The sequence below is a fragment of the Sinohyriopsis cumingii genome, chromosome 6, assembly GCF_028554795.1.
Source record: "Sinohyriopsis cumingii isolate HCF-2022 chromosome 6, ASM2855479v2, whole genome shotgun sequence".
Taxonomy (NCBI): Eukaryota; Metazoa; Mollusca; class Bivalvia; order Unionida; family Unionidae; genus Sinohyriopsis; species Sinohyriopsis cumingii.
The window spans coordinates 55905749-55926416 of NC_142966.1; the positions used below are offsets into that span (position 1 = coordinate 55905749).

Below are 20668 nucleotides of genomic sequence, written 5' to 3' on the forward strand. Positions count from 1 at the left end.
ATACTTATTCAAGTGAGTCTGATAGATTTCTGTCAGTACTAAACGTATGAAAAGTGTGCACATTGCAGCTTGTATAAACAGCAACTTTAAGTAGGTTATTTGACTGACTTCCATCATATCCCTGTATAAACACATCTTTAAATGGGTTATTTGCGTGACTTCCATCATATCACTGTATACAGTGTAAACACAACTTTAAATGGGTTACTTGAATGACTTCCATCATATCCCTGTTTAAACTACAACTTTAAATAGGTTATGTGAATGACCATCATATCACTGTATAAACACAACTTTAAATGGGTTATTTAAACGACTTCCATCATATCCCTGTTTAAACACAACTTTAAATGGGTTACTGAATGACCCCCATCATATCCTTGTTTTTGTTCAAAACTAACCCACATATGCCACCAATATTTATTCATCTGTATCTATGAATATGGGACTGAAATCATTTCCTGAACAAATGGCATCTAGTGTTTTGTTTTAAAGTGTTTATCAATGTCACTGATTTTAATAAGAAATGATACAATGATAAAATAGCTGCAAATGATTAAGAGAAAAATGTTTCAGGAAAAGTCAACTCTTAAAAAATGTATTGTCTAAAACCAATAATAACTTCAGATATCACATACTATTTTCAGCACTTACAGAGGTTAATGTCTTATGTACCCATCGTTGATCATCACAGAATAGTTCGCAAATAATTTCTTTTTAATCTGAAACACTAAACTGGCAGAAAACACACCAGTCCAATGTATAAATGTACTGTGAAGTTACTATTTTTCGTTGAGTACCAATTTTCATGAATTTGAATCTTGCTACAAAGCAAGAAGTTACCTTTATTGATCCAAATGTCTGTGCCCTCCAGTTTTCTTGATACCTTTTTGATTTAAAAGTTGATTATAATTGTCAATAGTAATTTCGGTAAATATTTATAACCGTCACAAGAAGAACCAAGCTGAAATGTAAACTACTGTATCTTTTATACATACATAAAATATGGGGTGATTCAGTTGATGACCATCAGGTCTTAAAACTACTTTGATTACCTAAATTATAGTCATAGTTTGTCTTGCGATCAGCTTTTTTAATATTTCTATTGGTAGAGATTTAAAAGAAATCTCCGAATAATCAACTAAATGTGGACTTGTCTACGCAACATCTGGTTATGACCTAGTATGCGGGGTGTGCAAAACTCATTTCATTTTCAGAACTTACTTCGTTAACAGTCAGACAAAGCTTCCTTTCCTGTGTAGATGCCATCCCATTTTTGGGACTGAGTCTCATTACTTGTTTACCATTACTATTGTTTTGACTGCGTAGGAACTTGCGAGAGAAAAAGTATGTAACTATTTCCAAGAACCATAAACATGCATTGAATAAACCTAGTACTTTATAAACAATTTACTCCATTGAGAGAATATTTACACAAAGATCCCCACAAAACCAGAACTACAACCAGTATTCTTTATTTGTAGAAGAAAACAATAAAACTTTATCATGTCAGTATTATGTTATTTCCAAACAAAGATATAATGCTACCTTATCTACCCTGTCCACTTCTGACGTAAACGTAAACAATAGAGATATGTTTTTGTTGTTGAAAAATGACAATTTTAATTTGCACACCAATTGCCCACACAGCAAGAAAAGTATTTGATAAGTGATGATGCAGACCAATGAACATTAATAATTCTTTTGAGCGCTAGGAATCCTCTCAACAATACATCAATTTAGGAAGTGACAACAATGTCAATTTTTGCAAAACTATGAAAATCAATATTCACATAAATAAATACTTTGACATTATATGATATAAGACTTAGAATAGTTTCTCATGACAGGTGTATTTTTTCTAAATCGCTAGCCTCCATACTAATGAAGTCTGTATTGTACCTACTATTTGTTTTTTTTTATTGTCAAGTGAATTAAGTTTCTACACATATTTCGTATTTATTAAATAATTGTGTATAATTTAAACTATTAAGTTTAGACTTTTATGTGTAGGCTACTGGGCTATTTCTGTATTGTTTCAGGTCCAATTAGTTTGAAGTTTTTAAGCTTTAGTTCTTGACGGCCTGACTTTAGCTATTTATTTAAATTAAATAAATCATTGTCTGTTTTCAGGCCTTTGCTGTATACAGTTTAAAGAATCCCACACGTGTTGCCTTTGGTAAGACCATGCTATGTTTTCGATATAATAAAATTAGAATCTTTTGGCAACATGTAGATTGTGTAAATTGTATGCATACAACATCTATATATCCAGTTTGAATAAATGAATAAAATTCATGGTTAACTAAATATCCATTACCTTGCTGTATGATTCCTTGTGAAATGTTAGAGAAAGTAATTTAGGTTTTTGTTCCAATCTTCGAAACGTATTTTATTTTATGATTTGCAGTATACAAACAGGAAAGACAGCGAGGATACTATTTATTTTAGAGTATATTCCTTTACTTTGAAGTTCCTTCAGTGATGTGCAAATGTTTTATTTGATATTGATCATGGAAGCAGTAAGCCTAGAAGATGAATTTTGTTACTGTAATATTCTCAATAATTTTTGTTTTCAATACTTTTAAGTCTTTATTCAGTGCTCTCCTACCCCATTTCAAGGTTGGTTTGACGGAGGTGGATGAGAAATTAAAGGTGGCATTATAGTATATGTACATGGATGTAATGAAATAATCTGACACATGTTTCAGCTAAAATTGTTCAACCTACAAATTTGAACTTGATTATTGCCTCAGAAAGATTTACCGAAAGATAACCAATCATCGAATCATGTTCATATTTAAAGTAAGCCAACTTATGCTTTTATATTTAGTTCAATAGCACCACCCAACATCTTCCAACCCTACCACACTACTTGCCACATAATGACAGAAATGTTTATATAATGTTTTTCTAAAGGTAGGTAAAGGTACTGTTTTGAGTTAAAAATGAGGTCAAATCAGAATCACTTGAATGTGAAAATTATATGGAGCTTTGGGGAAATAGAACTTAATTGTGAAGGATTCAAGAATGCATGGGTTGTGTTACATGTACAGCAGCCTGTATAGAAAAAACACAAAGCTACTGGTCTCTAAAGCACATATGAAAATGGATGTTTAAAATAATACCCACCTATACTTTTACCTAACCGTACCCCACACAATGCATCCTATGGGGGATCACTGGTGATATGCATAGAATCAGAAATATGTCGTTCCCACGGTAATATCATTACTATTGTTTCAACAAGTTTCGGTGCTAAAACGTAGATTATCATCCATTTCAGAAGCTTCTCTTAACTTCGGCTTATTGGTAGGCTTTTAGATTCATCGATCACAACAGAAGTATCCGCCTTTTGTGATACAGCCAGTATATCATTCTTTATGAGTACACACTGGTCAGCTTCATCAAGGATGAGCTTGAATTCATCCTGTGAGATGCCTTTGTCAGGCAGGTCCTAAGATATATGGTCTGTGGTCATGTTAAGGTTTGTTTCCAGGAGGATATATTTTGTCATGCCTTTTTTCCTTTCGCCGTGAGTTGCCTGCTAATAAAATTTTCCAGCCAAAGAAATCAGACAATGCCTCATATCAGTGAAATGAAGGACAATGCAATGGAGGCTGGGGACACGATTCCAATGCCTGCTACACTGGTGCTAAACGACATGGCCTTTAGTATGGCGTCAACATCATCAACATAGTAAATTACGTTCTTCTATGTTTTACACCTTTTGCTGCTGGTCAGCTTTTGAAAAACTTTCCTGTGAGGCCAAATTGCTGTACTGCAATTATGTGCCATTAAGACCCATTGTACAGAGATTAAAAGGGTTGCCCAAGTTCCGTTGTCACTCCTCATTTAAATGGCAATGAAGTAAAATCCGGTGTCCAGGACGGTGATGATGTGGTTGTGATTAAAGAGCGTTAAATCACCAACATTTTGAAGTCTTGTGTTGAATCCCAACTTTATAAATCGTACGCGTTTATTGTCATAACCCCACAAACTAACATGATTATGTTGGTCGTTAAGTAAACGGTCTATGAGCAGCATAAGTGCCTGCGCTGATCGTGCTAGCAATGACAATTGCACGGCGAGAGGTTTCAGTCACTAGGATAAATGAGGGTTATAACCCATACATGGATACAGCAACGCCACCATAGTAGCCAGGACAACTTGGTATACCCATTGTGTACGATCAGTAGTACTTACTTTTTTCAAAGGTGTAAAAGCACTTCATTTGATTAACTGGTGTATCTTTGTCATCTGAAATACATATCGAGAGCTCATGGATGCCTGCTTCATGTAATCTGCACTAATGTGGGTTTCCAAAGGAGACAGTAAGCTTATCTTTGCAGGACTTAACTGTTTTTCCCCATCCATATTACTCACTACTGTGTCTATCTTGTCTAGGTGTATTAGGTGGTACATGTGTCTCCTTACCAGCCTGCCGCTTGGACAAACCAGTTAGCTTGCAGATATTTAGCACATGGTAGGGCTTGTCATGGAATCTGTTGCTGACCCAGCCCAGTTGTCGTATTGTAGTAAAAGGTCATTCTATGAAGCGAACGTTCAGTACTTTTCTGACAGTATGCAATAATACCCATCCAGATGGTGACGTATTTTAGCTCAGTATTAATGACCACTTGAAATCAGTTGCCACTAATCTCAGCCGAAATGTTGAACCAACCTGGTCTGTATGAAATCTCTAGAGGTGCTACATGCGTACTTGAGTTGATGCGTATCTCCTGTTCTAGAGCCACTGACCCAACTAGAACATTAGTCAGTATAACTTACATTGTCAGAGCCAACACTGCCATACGTCAAAACGGAAGAGGCGTACGATCACTGGAGCTCAGGATATGCAGACTCCGAAATGAAGGTCTGGAAAAATCCAATGAATTGTGCCGTTTCATGTGTGACCATCCGTTATTTTGTCAGCGTTCACGATCACCTGTTGCCAGCAGTGGGGCTACCAGCATTGATGAAAAGTGTCATTTACTTTCATATTTACTACCATATGAGAAATTTTCTCAACAAGATGTTGTACCCCTTTCAGGACGGAACAGGGTGGGACGCATTCAAAACTGGCAATGACTTGTAACAAAACAAGGAATTCTGTAATAACTTTATCGCGAAAAGACGGCGACGAATGGTGGCAAAAGTATGGCACGATACCAGTAACATTCCCTGGTAGCTAGTACATCAATCTGGCCCTGGGGTTTAGCGAACATCACCGTGATGCCATTGGGCATGATTTCATGGGGGATGGGTCCGGTCTGTTTGGCGGAAAGACAATAGGCTTACTCCACATTTGATGACTGAATGCACTTGTTAGCTGTATTATTTCTTCATGACGATTGCCATGTCATGCTCTGTCAGGATTTGTTCTATATGTTTCAACCAAAAGTCACGCCCTTTTAAAAACTACTTAAAATTCATAAAAAAGACATAATTAATTGTATTGAAAGAATTTAATAAATCTGCAGCTCTTGAACATCGAAACTATTCATTGAATTTTATCACATTATTTTTTCCCTAAACTTTCATGATAAAGCTCGGTACAAGAAATATACAGTTAAATATTCAAAACTGATACATCCATCCACATGTCTTTTGCATATAATAAGCACGCTCTTTGTGGTAATCCATTCCTATAACCCAATAATTTGTCTCCTTCCTTTGCTTCGATAGTGGTTGTGCTAAACTTAGAGCTCTGAGCAAGCTAACATGAGACGTGATATGGGGATTCTCCAATGATCGTTAGAAGGACTCCTCACTCACGTACCAGACCCTTCTATATTTGAAACCAACCATTATTAGAAACAGGACTAGGACTGTGCGACTAAAATTGGGTTTGTGTAAACGTATTTCGTGCTGAACAATTCGTAAGGCTTCAGCCACCACTGGGTGGTGCGTCTCAGCTACAGCGTTCAAGCGTATATTTGACCAATCCTTGGGGTCCAGTGCCTACGCTTACCATGATCATAAATGAGGTAAGGTATAAATCGTAAGCACTGACGACACCTCAAAGTCTATACTTAATTCCTAAGACACGATGACAAACACCAGAGACTAGCCAGTCCTCATGCCTTCCAACATGGAACTTAAATTTAGCACCCATGAGAGATATAAAAATAACATTCAGGAGGCAACCAACAGCAAGGTGGAACTAACAACGATGTCAACGCAACCAGGATGCCAAGCCAAGTGTCAGAGGAAAGTAAAGTGCAGCAACCCCAGAAGACTAAACAGGATGGGGTGTGTTTCAACCCACTCGTCAGTGGATAAAATGGCACCATACAAAACATGCTTGAAAGTCGTCAGAGACAGGTGTTTTATTTATATTATTGCGTCAGTTCTTTTATTTCGAATTTCATTTTTAGCTTCTTTTAGTTTCTAACCAACTTTCAATTTCCGTTTTAATTTAAATATTTCTATAGGAGGCTTCATGGCGTTTCATCTTCGGCTGATCGGTCGTCTTCAGAACAGCAAAACACGTTCATTTCAATGTCAAATTTGCCTTCTGTCATGTTTTACTAGCGTGTGCTTCAATATCAGATTAGCTAAACAGCAATCATGTTTCAATAAGAGAACAATCACCGCCCAAAACCAGTAGACATGTTGGTTCCATTCACAATACGTCTGTATAGGCTAGGTCTGCAGCATTAGTGACTTTACCGTTTGGCCTGAAGAGCACAGTCTGACTTTTAATATCATGTTGTGCATATGAGTACCATCTAGTAATGGAACTCCTGATGATTGGTAAGGACATCAATATATAAATCAGCCCACAGGTCGTGTTTCATAATAGTCCTGCAACGTCCCGTACCTTTTCGGATTTCAAGCTGATCTTCCATCATGGAGTTGTACACCTTCAGGCTATGGTCAACAAAATCCATGATTGCGACCACTAGGTACTCTTCCCTGAAAATCCCAACGACTTTTGTGTTGGCAGTGATCCACAGCTTGTGCTCTTTTGGTTAATCACTTGGGTTGTACATATTAGAATCTTCGTCCATGTTCCGATATACATTGGCCTTTTCGATGCTGAGCATCAATTTGTCGGTGTGCATTTATTAAAGTTTTGCTGGCAACCATATCGCGCTTTTATATGGTTATATTAGAAGTCATATGTCAGTATTTTCAGAACATTAACCGACGTCCCTCTGTATATTAGGTGCTTTTGCCAAAGGATTGCCTGCAAACTGTGGACCATAACAATCTTGCCGCTGAGGAAGAGTATCAATGATCTGCCCCAGTACTGAGTTGTTCATTAATTTGAAGAGACTCTTCTCAAAGGATGACTTTGCCTTTTTATATCAGGTTCATGTTTAGGTGGATGTACAGCGACATCAGCTGGCTTGGCGGAAATATCAACTTGGTGGACAGTTGTGAAGTGTCCGGATGCTGATGTAGAGGGAGATGTTTTGGTAATGATCAATATAGTGCTGATTTACTCGCAGGCTGGGTATCAGTTTCGTTATCATACCTGTTCCCCTGCACACCAACTCATCGAATCACCCTGATACTCTCTTAGTCAGTCCTCTTGCATACATAATGCCTCTTGGACTAGTGGGTAGTCAATGCGCGCACCATTTAGATACTTGGGGTAATTAAAATACACTTCGAGGATGTGACCCTTAACTTAGCTCCATCTGCTCAGTTTCCCATATAGGTAGATGCCCTTAAGTATTAGGAAGTCAATATCGCATTTTTTTCAAGTTGTTTGGAAGAACTCTGATATTTTCCATTATGGCTGTTCTAGTTACCTCCATAATAATGAGGCCTTCGTATCCACACATAGTATGAATCACAACTGGCACCAGCATTTTCTTGTTCGGGTAGATGCGCAACTTTAGGTCATATGCTGTTTGTGCGGAGCATTGGTCTCGTATGTTATCGTCATCACTCGCCAGATATGTTGCAGTCTCCTGCTTCGTGAAAGGTCCAGGTTATCTCCATTTACGATCATCTCAGCTGGATTTCGAAACACCTCTTTCACATCTATTGTACCGAACCATATGTATATTTGATTGTATGCTAGATTTTGAATAGAGATCCTGGTATTAACAAATGTCATTTTCCATTTAAACTCACAAAGCTTCAAGAGAATAACACGTCACTAGAATCATCCGTTCGAAATGGTAATATCAATCACACACTAACAAGAAGGGGTATATACTTTTAACTATATAGGTCTGTCCAATCTCATTCATTACAAATTATATTTCAACCTTATAACTTTTGAAGGACTTCATGTACTGAGACCAAATTTGATATAAGTGTTTTCGTTAAAAATACTAGGTAATGTTTATTATTATTTTCTAGTAGTATTTTATAGCATCACGGCTCTATTTGATTTATAACTTTTGCCTTTTATATTTTAAGTTGTCTTGTGTAAGCTTGTCCTATGAACACATTTGTTAATAGGTTATGTAGATTGTATGATTATAAACTTAAATATAATTGTCTAGCAGTAAATACAATAGAACTTGTCTTAAACGTTCACCACTTTTGCCAAAAATAATGTTTTTCAAGACGGGAGGTCTCTCGGGACATGTCATATCATTATGTAATCAATCAATTCGTACATTCAGAATCTGATCTGTCAAGACAAGAAGTCTGTCATAGAAGCAGTCTTAACACGTTTATTGTAATACTATTAAAATTTGTAATTGTATTCTTTAATTTGGGACATTTTGTTGAACAGTATCAATTTGTTTTTGTTGCCACAATGATAGAGATTGTAATTGTGAGACACAATGAACACCAACACTGTTTACACCACTCCTTTACTGTTACCTAATAAGATCAAATCTTCGAAATATAGGACATTATTAATTACATAAGAAGTGAGACTAATAGAATCCATCACATGAACTGGTGTGGAAATCTCATCCAAGATGCATTATGACAGCCATTGCCTGTTAAACATGTAGTGAGACTAATATAATCCATCATTTGGTATGGCGTGATACAGTGAAATACCAAAAGAGGTTCATAATTTGGAGGTAGAAACAAGGTTTTGCTGAGTACTTCCAGGCAAACTATAATGTTGAGGTTCGAATTTCCCAATCCCTCACCAACGCATATCGTGTAGTTTTGAACTTTCAAGAAAGAGCAGGTGTGTGATAAAGATGTATGACCAACAGTAAGATATTGTAGCTACTGAAATAGTTGCCAACAGACAATATTTTGGTAAACAAGAATGGGTGCTTTTAGAAGGGCAAACGTATCTAACCAGGCAGATATTAAATGTGTACACAAACAGAGCTGTACCAACAAACCTGGAAGATCCACTTTACCAGTAATATTAGTAAAGGTACTAATTATGCTGAGAATTAAGTATGAAAAAGTTTTTGTAAGTTATCGCTTTCTTAAATGGTCAGTTAGCCTTCAAATGGAAGTCATGTGTTGAGATGGAATAAAAAATGAAATAAATCAATGAAGTTGCAACATGAATTAATGTGTAGTGGAGCTGAGAGGAGGTGGTGGGAACACACTGATATCACATGAAGCTACTCAGCCTGCAACGTTGTGTAAAGGTGGTAATGGTATTGTAAACGTTATGGACAAATGCATTGCATGAAGATAATTCATGACGCTAGAACTGTCAACATGTCTGTATTCAGATACCACGCCAAGAGAGATATCCAGTGTTACTGTGGGAAATATCCGTGTTACCCTGGCTATTGGACGGCTGACAAAGTTCCAGGTAACAAGGCAATAAATCAGATTTAATTTTTCAAAGGAATGTTTACAACTAAATATATATGGCTTTCATGTCAAATATCAATTTCTTTTTGATCGATCGTTTTGAACTTGGGTCTTCTATTTCTTCCCATTTCTCATGCATTAGCTGGATCTGACAACATCGTCGTGCCATTGACGTTCAGGTGACCTTTTTGTTGAACCGTTAGACACCAGTGAAATTCAAGGTTTAAAAATAATTGAATATATCAAATATATGCTATCATTCAGCTTTAGTTTTCCTTCAACTTCTTTAAATCTACAACAAATTAAGAAAAGTGTTGCACGAGTTTGATCAGTGTGAAATGAGAAAGAGCAATATTACTGCAAGCTACAAACATATATTTTAGGATGTATACCCTGTCAAAAATGAGACAGCCTTATGTTGAACAATCCCTTTTAGACAACAAAACTTTCATATGCCGTGGTTTCATATATGTGCGTAAATCTCATTTTTCATGATTTAGCAATAAAAAGACATTTTCCTGTGTAATTTAGTTTGTGGATTTGCCTTCTACTGTTTGCGTATTTGTAGGTAGTTAATTTGCTGGATGAATATCTACAGATACCCAAAATAAAAAATATAAAAGAAGTAAACTAGGCCGAAATTAAACTGTTGTCGCTTGAATTATTAGAACATTAGTGCCAACTGTATGATCACAAGTCACGCAACTGTCATTATCAAACGCATTCACCACGCTTTGCGTCAAGGTGCTCAACACCAAAGGGATCCAGCACAACCAACCGCGCTAAGACAGACAGTTAAAGTGTGTGTATGATCTCATACATAAACTGCTGACCATCAAGTTCCACCGACAGTACCTTCTGTCTTTTATGGTGTACACACAGTCTCTTAATAATGGTAAAATTTAGTTAAGAGTCCTCTGATTTAGGATAATATAATCATTCCACGTGTTGGCCAAACACGTGACAAGCTGCCCCTCACCCAATGCTCTTAGAACGTAGTAGCAATATTCGATGTGCTCAGAGGACATAAAAGTGCGAAGATGCTAAATAAATTGAAAGATATTGGAATCACTCCATTGTGCCTGCTTGATTAACAGTGTTCTATTGGCGATATGTTTTATAAACTGGTATTAAGTTAATTTGAATATTAGTTGTGCTCTAATTGGAAATATATTGTATGAAAACGATACTAAATTGACAAGAAATATTAGCAGTTCTCAAATTGGCAACAAATTTTATATAACTGATATTACATTAACATAAATATTAATAGTGCTAGAATTGACAATATATTTTATATAATCTTACGTGCTTAGGCTCGAATAAACGGTAACACAGAAGGAGTGAAAACTACAGGCTTTTTAAAATTTAACAATTTATTTTCCTAGAAAATTCTGTAAAAATGAAAAAAGGAGAAGAACTTACGGTTACAAGGATCAAATCCAATATACTCTAAGAAATAATCCACGAATTAAATTACAAATGTCATAGCAATAAATGTTCTAATAATTTCAAATCGAATCCTGATATAAAATCCAAATCCAAGATGTATGACGATGACGTATGCTGTAGTCAGTACTGTACTTATCTACAGTTCCTTATAGAAATACAAATAATGGCACTCCGGTATTGGAAATCCAAATTAAACTTGTAAACAAAGTCTTTCCAAAATCTGTGTAAGCACTCTTCAAATATTTCCAGAGAATAAAGAATTAATCCTTTTGAAATCCAAATGATCTGAAGATAATTAACTCAAAATCTGGCAACAACAAAGAAAACAACCTGATACCAAGTGTAAAAGCCCAAAAACTGAGAAATCTCTCTCTACACATCTCTATTAAAACTAACAAATGCGTAGTTATGGAAAAACCAGAACTGCAAAATCAATGGGGGTCACGTGATCATGTTTATATCACGTACACAGAATATGATTAGACCAAATATTTTATTCCCAAAATAAAAATTCAAAAAGTGTTTACTTCTTAACCCACTGAGTTCCATCATGACCTTGACAACAACCAATCATTTTAAAATAAAATAGAACTTTGTTTAGTAATTTTGAATGAAGGTCAGAATTTAGATCAACACCTGGTGTTTATAAACTAACAGTCAAGGTTAAACAATTTTCTGAAAAAGTATCATCTCTAGTGAAAATATTAACATTATAACAGAATACAATTTTTAAAACTGAATATATATATATATATATATATATATATATATATATATATATATATATATATATATATATATATATATATATATATATATATATATATATATATATATATATATATATATATATATATATATATATATATATATATATATATATATAATCAGATATACGTAACAATAACTGTTATTAAATTACCATGAAATATTAAAAGTGTTCTAAATTACAATACATTTATATACCTACTATTAAATAAACATGAAATATTTGTAGTGGTCTGTTTGGCTGACATTGAATTAACATGAAATATTGGCAGTGTGCTAATATGCTATATGTTTAATGTAACTGTTATTAAATTAACATGAACTATTATCAGTGCTTTAATTTACAGTATATTTTCGTGTGAATTAAAGTTTGCTTTTTCCGCTAAATTCATGAATTTGTTTTGTTGCACTTTTTAAATGTTTTAATTATAGTATTTTGAAAATTAGGATTCCTCTTTTTCTCTTTAAATAATAAAGATGTGATTTTACGGTGATTCTTTGTTCAAAATGCGTTTCCAATACCAGATTCATCTCTTTGCTATTCCTCCACAATAGTATTTATTGATTAGATAATGTGGCGTTATTGCATGCTTGGAAACTAATTGCACTTATCCATGCATTAGGATTTGTTTGATTTTGAGGATTGCTATGCCACAATCTATTCGTCTAAAACGTTGTCATACATTCATATCTCTATTATACTGAATTCATTGTTCTCTTTTCGCATCATTTTGCGCTCAGTTGCATATTTGTCAGAAAAGTTAATTTAAGCTCTAAATACTGACTGAAAAAAATATTCTAGGATGTGATAAGCATACATTTTGCTGTCTGGAATTATGTTTATCATTGTTAAAAAGTCAATTTAACATTTTTGCACAAAGGATATATATTCTGAAAACAAAGAAAGTTATATGTTACAATACCCTGTATAACATTTGGCTCTGCCCAATCGGTTATGTGATAAGAATAATTGTATAGAAAAGTTTTGTTAGCACATATCATTAAAATAATTTTATACGACGTATTTAAAAAGTCTGTGAAATTTAAACTGGTTCCAGATCCTTATCTCCTCACTTTATAAATGAAGAATTGTTTACAATGCAGGGGGAAGTTCTCCGCTATATTTCTTTCTTTAAGTAAAAATATGAGAGATATAATGCGACCTAGCTTTTGTGAATGATGCCATAATACTGTCATAATGCTTAAGAAACATGGAGTTGATTACATTCGCGTCAGTTTGGTAATAAATACCAATTTCGTATTAGTAGAAATCCTTAAATTGTTTTTTTGCAGTTCATATTTCCATCTTTTATCATACGATACAGAGTTGTAAGGCATATAATCTATCATGATCTTACCTTATGTATCGCTGTCCATCATTTCTGTCTGTCACTTACATAAAGTTTTGTATAAAGCCAAAGTTTCATGCACTGTGTTTTGGCATCTGTATTTCATAAGCACAATTTTGGATTTTAAAATTTGTCTTGCTTGAACGAATTATTGTGGGAACATGGATCGAACGCATGTTCTAGAGCTGTAGGAATTGTATTTACATTCAATTTACAGTGCAGTGTTGTGGTTACTACCATTAACAGTAATGCAAAGTTCAACCCGAGGAGCCTCAGTACAAGTATTGGAGTTGCAGCTGGGATCAATCTTAAGGTAGAATGCTTACTGAAATGTGCTGATGGAATACCTGACGGGGATGTAATCGTCTGTAGACCAGGAACCCTGGCCAGGGACAACGTCAAACACATAATTTGTGCAGCTGTGCCAAGATTTGATAAACCCAACTCCTCAGCTCAGTTACCTGCCACGGTAGTTATTATTTATTTCTTGTTCCACTGTAATTCATGTTAACATTGTAGGAAACATTTGAAGACAATATACTGCATCACTTTAATATCTCCATCAGTGTATTCAACCATTCACTTCTGCTTTTTTCCATTCTAGAAATTTTATCCTTTGTTATCATATGTACTGAGTGAACCGGTATGGAATTAGCTTACAAGACAGGATTAGATGAGTGCAAAAACTTAACGGCTTTCAATTAAAGCAGTCTTCTGTAGAAGAAGTAGCCTTTGAGTTTATTGTGTGACCCTTCAGCTTCTGCACGTCTTCCCTCTATTTACTGCTGGGCCAATATCAACAAAATAAGCATAGAACATTTGGGCAACAGGTCTTGTGGAATTATGCAAATTGGAAAAACAAAATCTTAAAATAACTTATTGAGAAAAACAAAACTTTGGTATATTCATTTTAGTATCCTTTAAAATACTTTGGTTTGAAATGAAAATAAATGTTTGGTTTCGTTTGCGGTTACCAGACAATTTATGGCAGTATCACTCAACCTGCAGCTAGCAGTGATATAATATGCAAAGAACAATCATTACTAAAGAGAGGGGACCAGGTTGTCGAGTGGTCTAAAGCGCTCGCCCTTAACGATCACTGCTGATTCACATTTATCAGCATGGGTTTGAATTCAGGCTAGGTCAAAGCGGGAATGTCAGAAAGCTTGCCATGAGCTTCTCGTGGGTCGGTGGTTTTATCTGAGTTTTTCCCGGGTTCTTCCTCCACCAGTTAAACTGGCAGCTATATATAGCCTATCTTGTGCTGAGTAACTAATTTGTATCTAGTAAAGTTTGTTTCTTCGATAATACACAATCATAATACCTTAGGAGAACTTCTACATCGCAAATCCAGCTCTTCCTGGTTCAAACATTTTAGCTAAAATGCTAAATGTTATCTGACAAACCCAGGTGGCAGTTAGATAGAATGATCTCCCCTTGATAAGGGATTGGCACCATATCCAGTGAATTTTTTGGTTACTACTGGAGAGGAAGGCTCACTCTTTGTATTGATACAACTGCGTGGATGATGGGAGAGAGTACGTACAATATGATCGAGTATTATCGAAGAAACTTATTTTACTAGAACAAAATGGTTTCGTCTTCAAAATACGTTACCCGTTCATAGTATCTTATGTGAATAGGTAAGATGTGGCGGTAAATACATTGCTTTAACCCGGAGAGACCATCTTCGCTCCCCTAAGTTATATGAGACTGCCTCTGGATAACCCGATTCACATAGACTCCATTTGTTAGGAAGAGGCGTCATAAGGCGAAATTTTCCCTCACGCAATGCAGCGGAAAATGTTGAAGCCGCGTGCTTATGAAGCTGTCGAACGACAGTTAAGATAACCCTTTTCGCCACAGCTACGGGCCACACTAGACCAAGCTGTGACCTTTAGAATGATATATATCTGAGATATAAAATGGAGAAGTGTCCCGGATCTCCATCCCAATGCATGCTTTGCTCATAAGTAAAGTTTGCGGCGACTGTCCTATCTTCGTGAGCCGAAGTGCGAATTATTTCTGATATGTGGAGCGAATACATTTCTTAATTCAGGACCACCATGTCTGTGTTGATAACTCGTTCTTTCTATCTGTGATGGGTAACAAGAGGCTTTGTCTCCTTCGATGCAACGGCTTGGTCTTAATTAGGCACCACTTCAAATCTCACAGTGGATGCTGTAGATGATTTTGAGATGAGGTGTTCCGAGTAGACATGAATTTATTAAACAAGTCCGATTACCCTAAGGCAGTAGTTTGTTCGTGGCAAAGACAGTGATCACCCTTCTTGTAGGAAATGTTTGTAGACGGTTCCGTTAATAGGAGGCAGCTCTTATATGACAGGTGAACCAATGGAGCTTTAAAGAGCCCTTCAAATGGCGTCAAGTTCAGCCAACATAGCATCAATGATAGATTCCTCTTGTGTAAGGACCCATGTTTTGGTTTGTCCGATACCCTCTCTTCCATGATAACGCAGTGTACTAGTGATGGTAGAACGGGAGGTTTTAACTGTGATTGGCGCTAACTGTTTATCGTCGAAGATGCATTGGGAGTTGGCTATTGAAGTATGGATGCCTACAGTGGTATAAAATGTTCTTGTGCACACCCGTGAGAATATCTTCCATTGCTTTCATACGCCTTTAAGTTGGATGCCATCATGCTTGTGCTATTTCTGCACCTCTGGCCATGATGGTGGAATGAATATCCCAATTCCTTGAGGAATGAATATCCCAATTTTCTGGCGATTCTGTTGGGAGATTGATGAGGTCGCTGATCCAGATTTCCCATTCGATTGCAGTAATCATGATCAGCCAACACTCCGATTCTATTCCTCCATGACTATCTGAACATGAGGTGTTGTAAGGCTGACTATATTGGCGCTAATTCATTGCTTTAATGTAACTAGATGGTTCGTACTCTAATACTCTAACCAAAGGCGCCTGCAGAATTATTTTTCTTGTGGTGGGGTGGGGTGGCAGACATGTAGTGGCCAGCAATTACGTTTTACAGATGTAAGACAAAACATGTAGAGAGTTGAAATTGGGGTGGGTGGGTTAGCCCTTTTTGCTCTAATGTGCTTGCGCCCATGACTCTAACTGGTTATCAGAGAGCTATAAACATATGTTTAAGGAATAATAATCATACCCACAGCGTTGTATCTTAAGCTGAATTTACCCCAGCCACAAAGAGGTGAACTCATGCTGTAACAACCTTAAACAAAAACGTTTAGAAAATGGCCCAGATGAAACAAAGCTGGTGATTTGAAACAAGTAAAAATGGCGTCCACAACCTTGAATGTTTACTTTATACCATCTGGTATCACAACACAACATCATTTGGTTGCAACAATTGAGATGGAGTGACATTATACTAGAGCATGATGTCAATAGCAAGGAGTGATTAGACGACAACAAAAGATCGACAAAAACAAGGGACAGTTAAAATTTCCATCTATGATTTTATATTCAAAGCAATTCTCAGATAAGGAAAGCCCAGAGGGATGCACAAAAAGTTCATGCTTACAAAACTCCTGCTAGTCAAAGGCGTTCATCTATGAACAGTAATATCTTTGAATCTCCTACAACAGAATGGTTCAAGTGCCAACTGCCAGTGTTAATACATTGAAATAAAAAATGAAATCTATTCTCTTTGTGAAAATACTGGAATCAGTCAAACTGAAGAAAAAAACACAACGACATCTGACAAGTTGTTTCCTTCACAATTTATTTTTAAGGTATTGATCCTACATCAGTTATTTAGTTATCTAGACATATCAAATTTATACAGTGAAAGGACTGTTCTAGTAAATACCCGGGACCCATGGAAGGTACCTTCAGTGTAGAGTAGCCACCCATAATGCAATTAATATATTTGTACAAATTTCATGTGAGCTCTTTGAGTATTCAGAGTACCATAGCATATATGTTTAACACAATTAAATTCCCTTGGTACAATGTAAGCTTAAATGATATCCAAATAATTGATACATATCTTGTCTGAATGAGTATCAGTCTTCTTTCTATTTAAGAAACAAATGCTTAACTCGTAGTCTTACATTCAAAAGTATCAATAGCGTCTTGTAACGAAAATGAAAATACAGAGTTTAAAAGCAATGTAAATTAACACGTTTTCCGTAAAATTGAATGTACTTAAGTACTGGTAGTGATTACAATTACCCTGAAGTCTTATATGAAGTGGAGTGCGTCTATTTAATAAGTGGATTCACTTGCATATATGCCAGAAACCCTAGCCCATTTAAGAAAGAAAAGATTACTCACATGTGACTGCATTTAAAAAAAATACATTCATATATCCATGTTGAGAACTGTAAGGCCTCAACTCTAAAATATTAATTCTCACTTCGACGATGCACACATATGAATGAGGTCAATGCTCCGTCTCTCTCTCCCGTATTTCTCTATGTCTGTCTGTCTTTCTCTTTCTCTCCGTCTCTCTCTGTCTCTGTCTGTCTCTCTTTCAGTCGCTTGGAATTTCTTGTTCGTAAATCCCCAACTTCATTCTCTCGTTATTGTTGACATGACAATTTGTTTTAATTTGTGAAAAAGAGGATATATATTAAATACAGAGGTACAAAAGAAATCTTTCTGATTCGAAGGAACGCCCTCTCTTAATAGATTATCGGAATATGTCATGAAATGTTGGCCTTGAGGTACTTGTAAGCCGTATCAAACTCTCGACTAACTCGGAGCAAAACAAATATAGGTTTGTGTATTGTTGGTAAATATAGTTTCATGCCATTCTTTCAGCTGCTGCGTAGAGTGATCACAAATTCATTGACAGAAGCCAATAAGCTAGGGATGAGTTCTATTGCTTTTCCACCCTTGGGAATGGGTCACCTCTACTATGGTCCAATCCAGTCATCACAGGCACTGTACAGATGTATTAAAGAGTTTGGTGAGAATAACGCAGCTTGCAGTGTCAAAGAAGTCAAAATTGTGATTTATACATGGGATCCAAATTTAAAATCAACCATAGAGGTACGTACCATTCTTTTGATTAATTGCACATTGTTATAATCAGTTATAAGTTCCTCCTCAGAGATGTTTGTCTTTTTAGTTATTGACCCAGTTTGGTTCAAAATATTGCCTTTTAATTCTATTATATTGGCAGGGGCATCCGGTTTCTATTCACGCATTTAACTCTTGCCACCGTTGTTAACAAATGTGAGCTTTTGCTTCTTAGGTCTCTGACTCTAACACTATTTCTTATATTGTTATAAAATTTGACATGGACTTCCAGTCTGAGGAGATCTCAGACACTTGAAGTAGGTCACTGTGACAATTGACACCGCAGTGACACTGTTCAGTCTCTCTTCTTGATGCATACACCCAATAAACTGTCTCTTTGCAAGAGTGGAGCTCTGTCTACTCACTACAATTACATTGAATACAGAATTTAAGTTTATTTATCGACTCTAACCGCTTTATGGATTTATGTATCATAATTGACGTAATACCCACAGGGTGTACTTAAATGGTTCTTTTTTTTGGGGGTGGGGTTGGGGTAGGGGGATAATTCATGTGGGGAGTACTAGTCCTAATATATGAAACCTGGTTATGTTATCAGAATGTCTTAATCAGATGCATACGTATTGCATATGTTAGCTTCCTTTATTTATGTTGCAAGCTGTCTGATTCGAAGGTGAATTCTCTCTTACCCAACATAGTTGGACCAAAAACAAAAACTATGTTCAAGATTCATTTGCGAGATACATTTGTATTTAGGCTACAATGTCGAGCGGCAGCGTCACACACCAAACATGCATGGTCTTATATTCCAATAAAAGCATTCTGTTCTTGACAAACATTAGTAGCAGCCAATGAGGCATTGTAGAATTGAAAAAAATTATGGTTTCTCTATGTCAAATATGTTCCACAAACACATTAGAATTAAGAAACAAACTCCACTATCTTTAGAATTCTTTCTCCATGGAAACGCAAACATTGAGTCCTTTATGTCCATAGAAAGAAACTTTCAACAAATACTTCCATCCCCACTACTTGGTGGCTAACGTACATTTGATGTTTACCAGTCTAAGCTTTAGCTGTAGTATGATCAACATCGCATCCCAATGGTTCTCTCTATTCATCAGAAGTCGGCTTGAAATCTACCCATCTGTCGAAAAAGTTGGTTTAGTGGCAATTACTGAGGTGTTTGCTATATATTGGCAACCCTATTTTTGTATTTTAGTCAGTAATTGTGTAAATAGTTCATTAAAATAATTTGATTTTCAGATGTTGTAGTTCAACATTTAAGTTATATGGTTTCTGTTGCATCACTTTCGTGTGCTCCAGTTTAGTGACAGTCTCATTCCACTGGTGTTCACGAAGACCATCAGCTACATTGCTACTCTGGTCAGATCAGTCTTGTGGCCAGTGACTGCACTACACTTATATTACAACCACCGAGATTTGTGATTTCTTAACGTTTGACCCAGGTGGGTGGATGGGTCATCGATCAATGACTACAATATCACTGTTTCTATATTAGGTCAACAAAATCTGCTTCTTATGCCATTGTACATGTCGCCCAGTTTTTATGCTGATACCTACATTACTAAACACGTAATCCAGAAACTAGAAGAGTGGATGCTTCCTGAGTAAACACTAAACAAGTGCTAAACAAATTGATGTATCTTATTTCTGTTGACTCTAAAAACTGTTAATGTCAAACAATTTTTTTGTTGCTGGTACTGTGGAACATTAATTATGAAGACTTTGTTAATTCATAAAATGAAAAAAGAGTCCTCTACCTGATCAGAAGCCCCTAAAGAGAGGCTTCCATTTGGTGTTCATCAAAATCACCCACGTCAGAGGCCACCTTGCCCAACTAGTATATCTTTACCCTCAAGAAAGGCCACTACCTATATAAGGCCAGTTTTCAGTGCAGAAGGGATGGCATCATAAGAGAGGGATCACTGTTTTAGTATAGCTCAACTTATTATGTCGTAACTATTGTTCGTTACTACCAGTAGTGTTATCCCTTGAAGCATCTTACAACACGAAAGATCATATTGTCATGAATATGTACGCATGAATGGACAGTAGGAGAAGGAAAAACACAGTCAAAACAAGATAATAATAATAATAATAATAATAATAATAATAATAAATTATGTACACAAATTACACAAAATTCATTACTCGTCCTAAGTGTTTAGTAGTACGTAATTTAGATTATCATTCAAAACTGTGGTACCAGGTTGCTTTAACTCAGTGTTTACTAATCATCTGAAAATTTGCTTCGAAATGACATTCACCCAGAAAATATCACTATTTCGGTTTGTTTCTTTCCTGCAGAGGCAGTCCTTAATCAGTAGTGAACACAGGCAAGAATCACATGTACATATTTTTTAAAGACTC

The 20668-nt window shown here is 36.0% G+C and overlaps 1 protein-coding gene across 3 annotated transcripts in view; it reads left to right on the forward strand.

The window, feature by feature from the left end:
• Nucleotides 1–20668, forward strand: part of LOC149796975 (protein mono-ADP-ribosyltransferase PARP15-like) — a 62779-nt gene that overhangs the window by 27196 nt on the left and 14915 nt on the right. For all 3 annotated transcript variants that reach the window (XM_089961660.1, XM_089961663.1, XM_089961661.1), the window contains exons 6-9: nucleotides 2134–2179; nucleotides 9630–9712; nucleotides 13501–13752; nucleotides 18053–18283. In XM_089961660.1, coding sequence (XP_089817786.1) covers nucleotides 2134–2179; nucleotides 9630–9712; nucleotides 13501–13752; nucleotides 18053–18283 — 612 coding nt within the window. The remainder of the gene's footprint in view (nucleotides 1–2133; nucleotides 2180–9629; nucleotides 9713–13500; nucleotides 13753–18052; nucleotides 18284–20668) is intronic.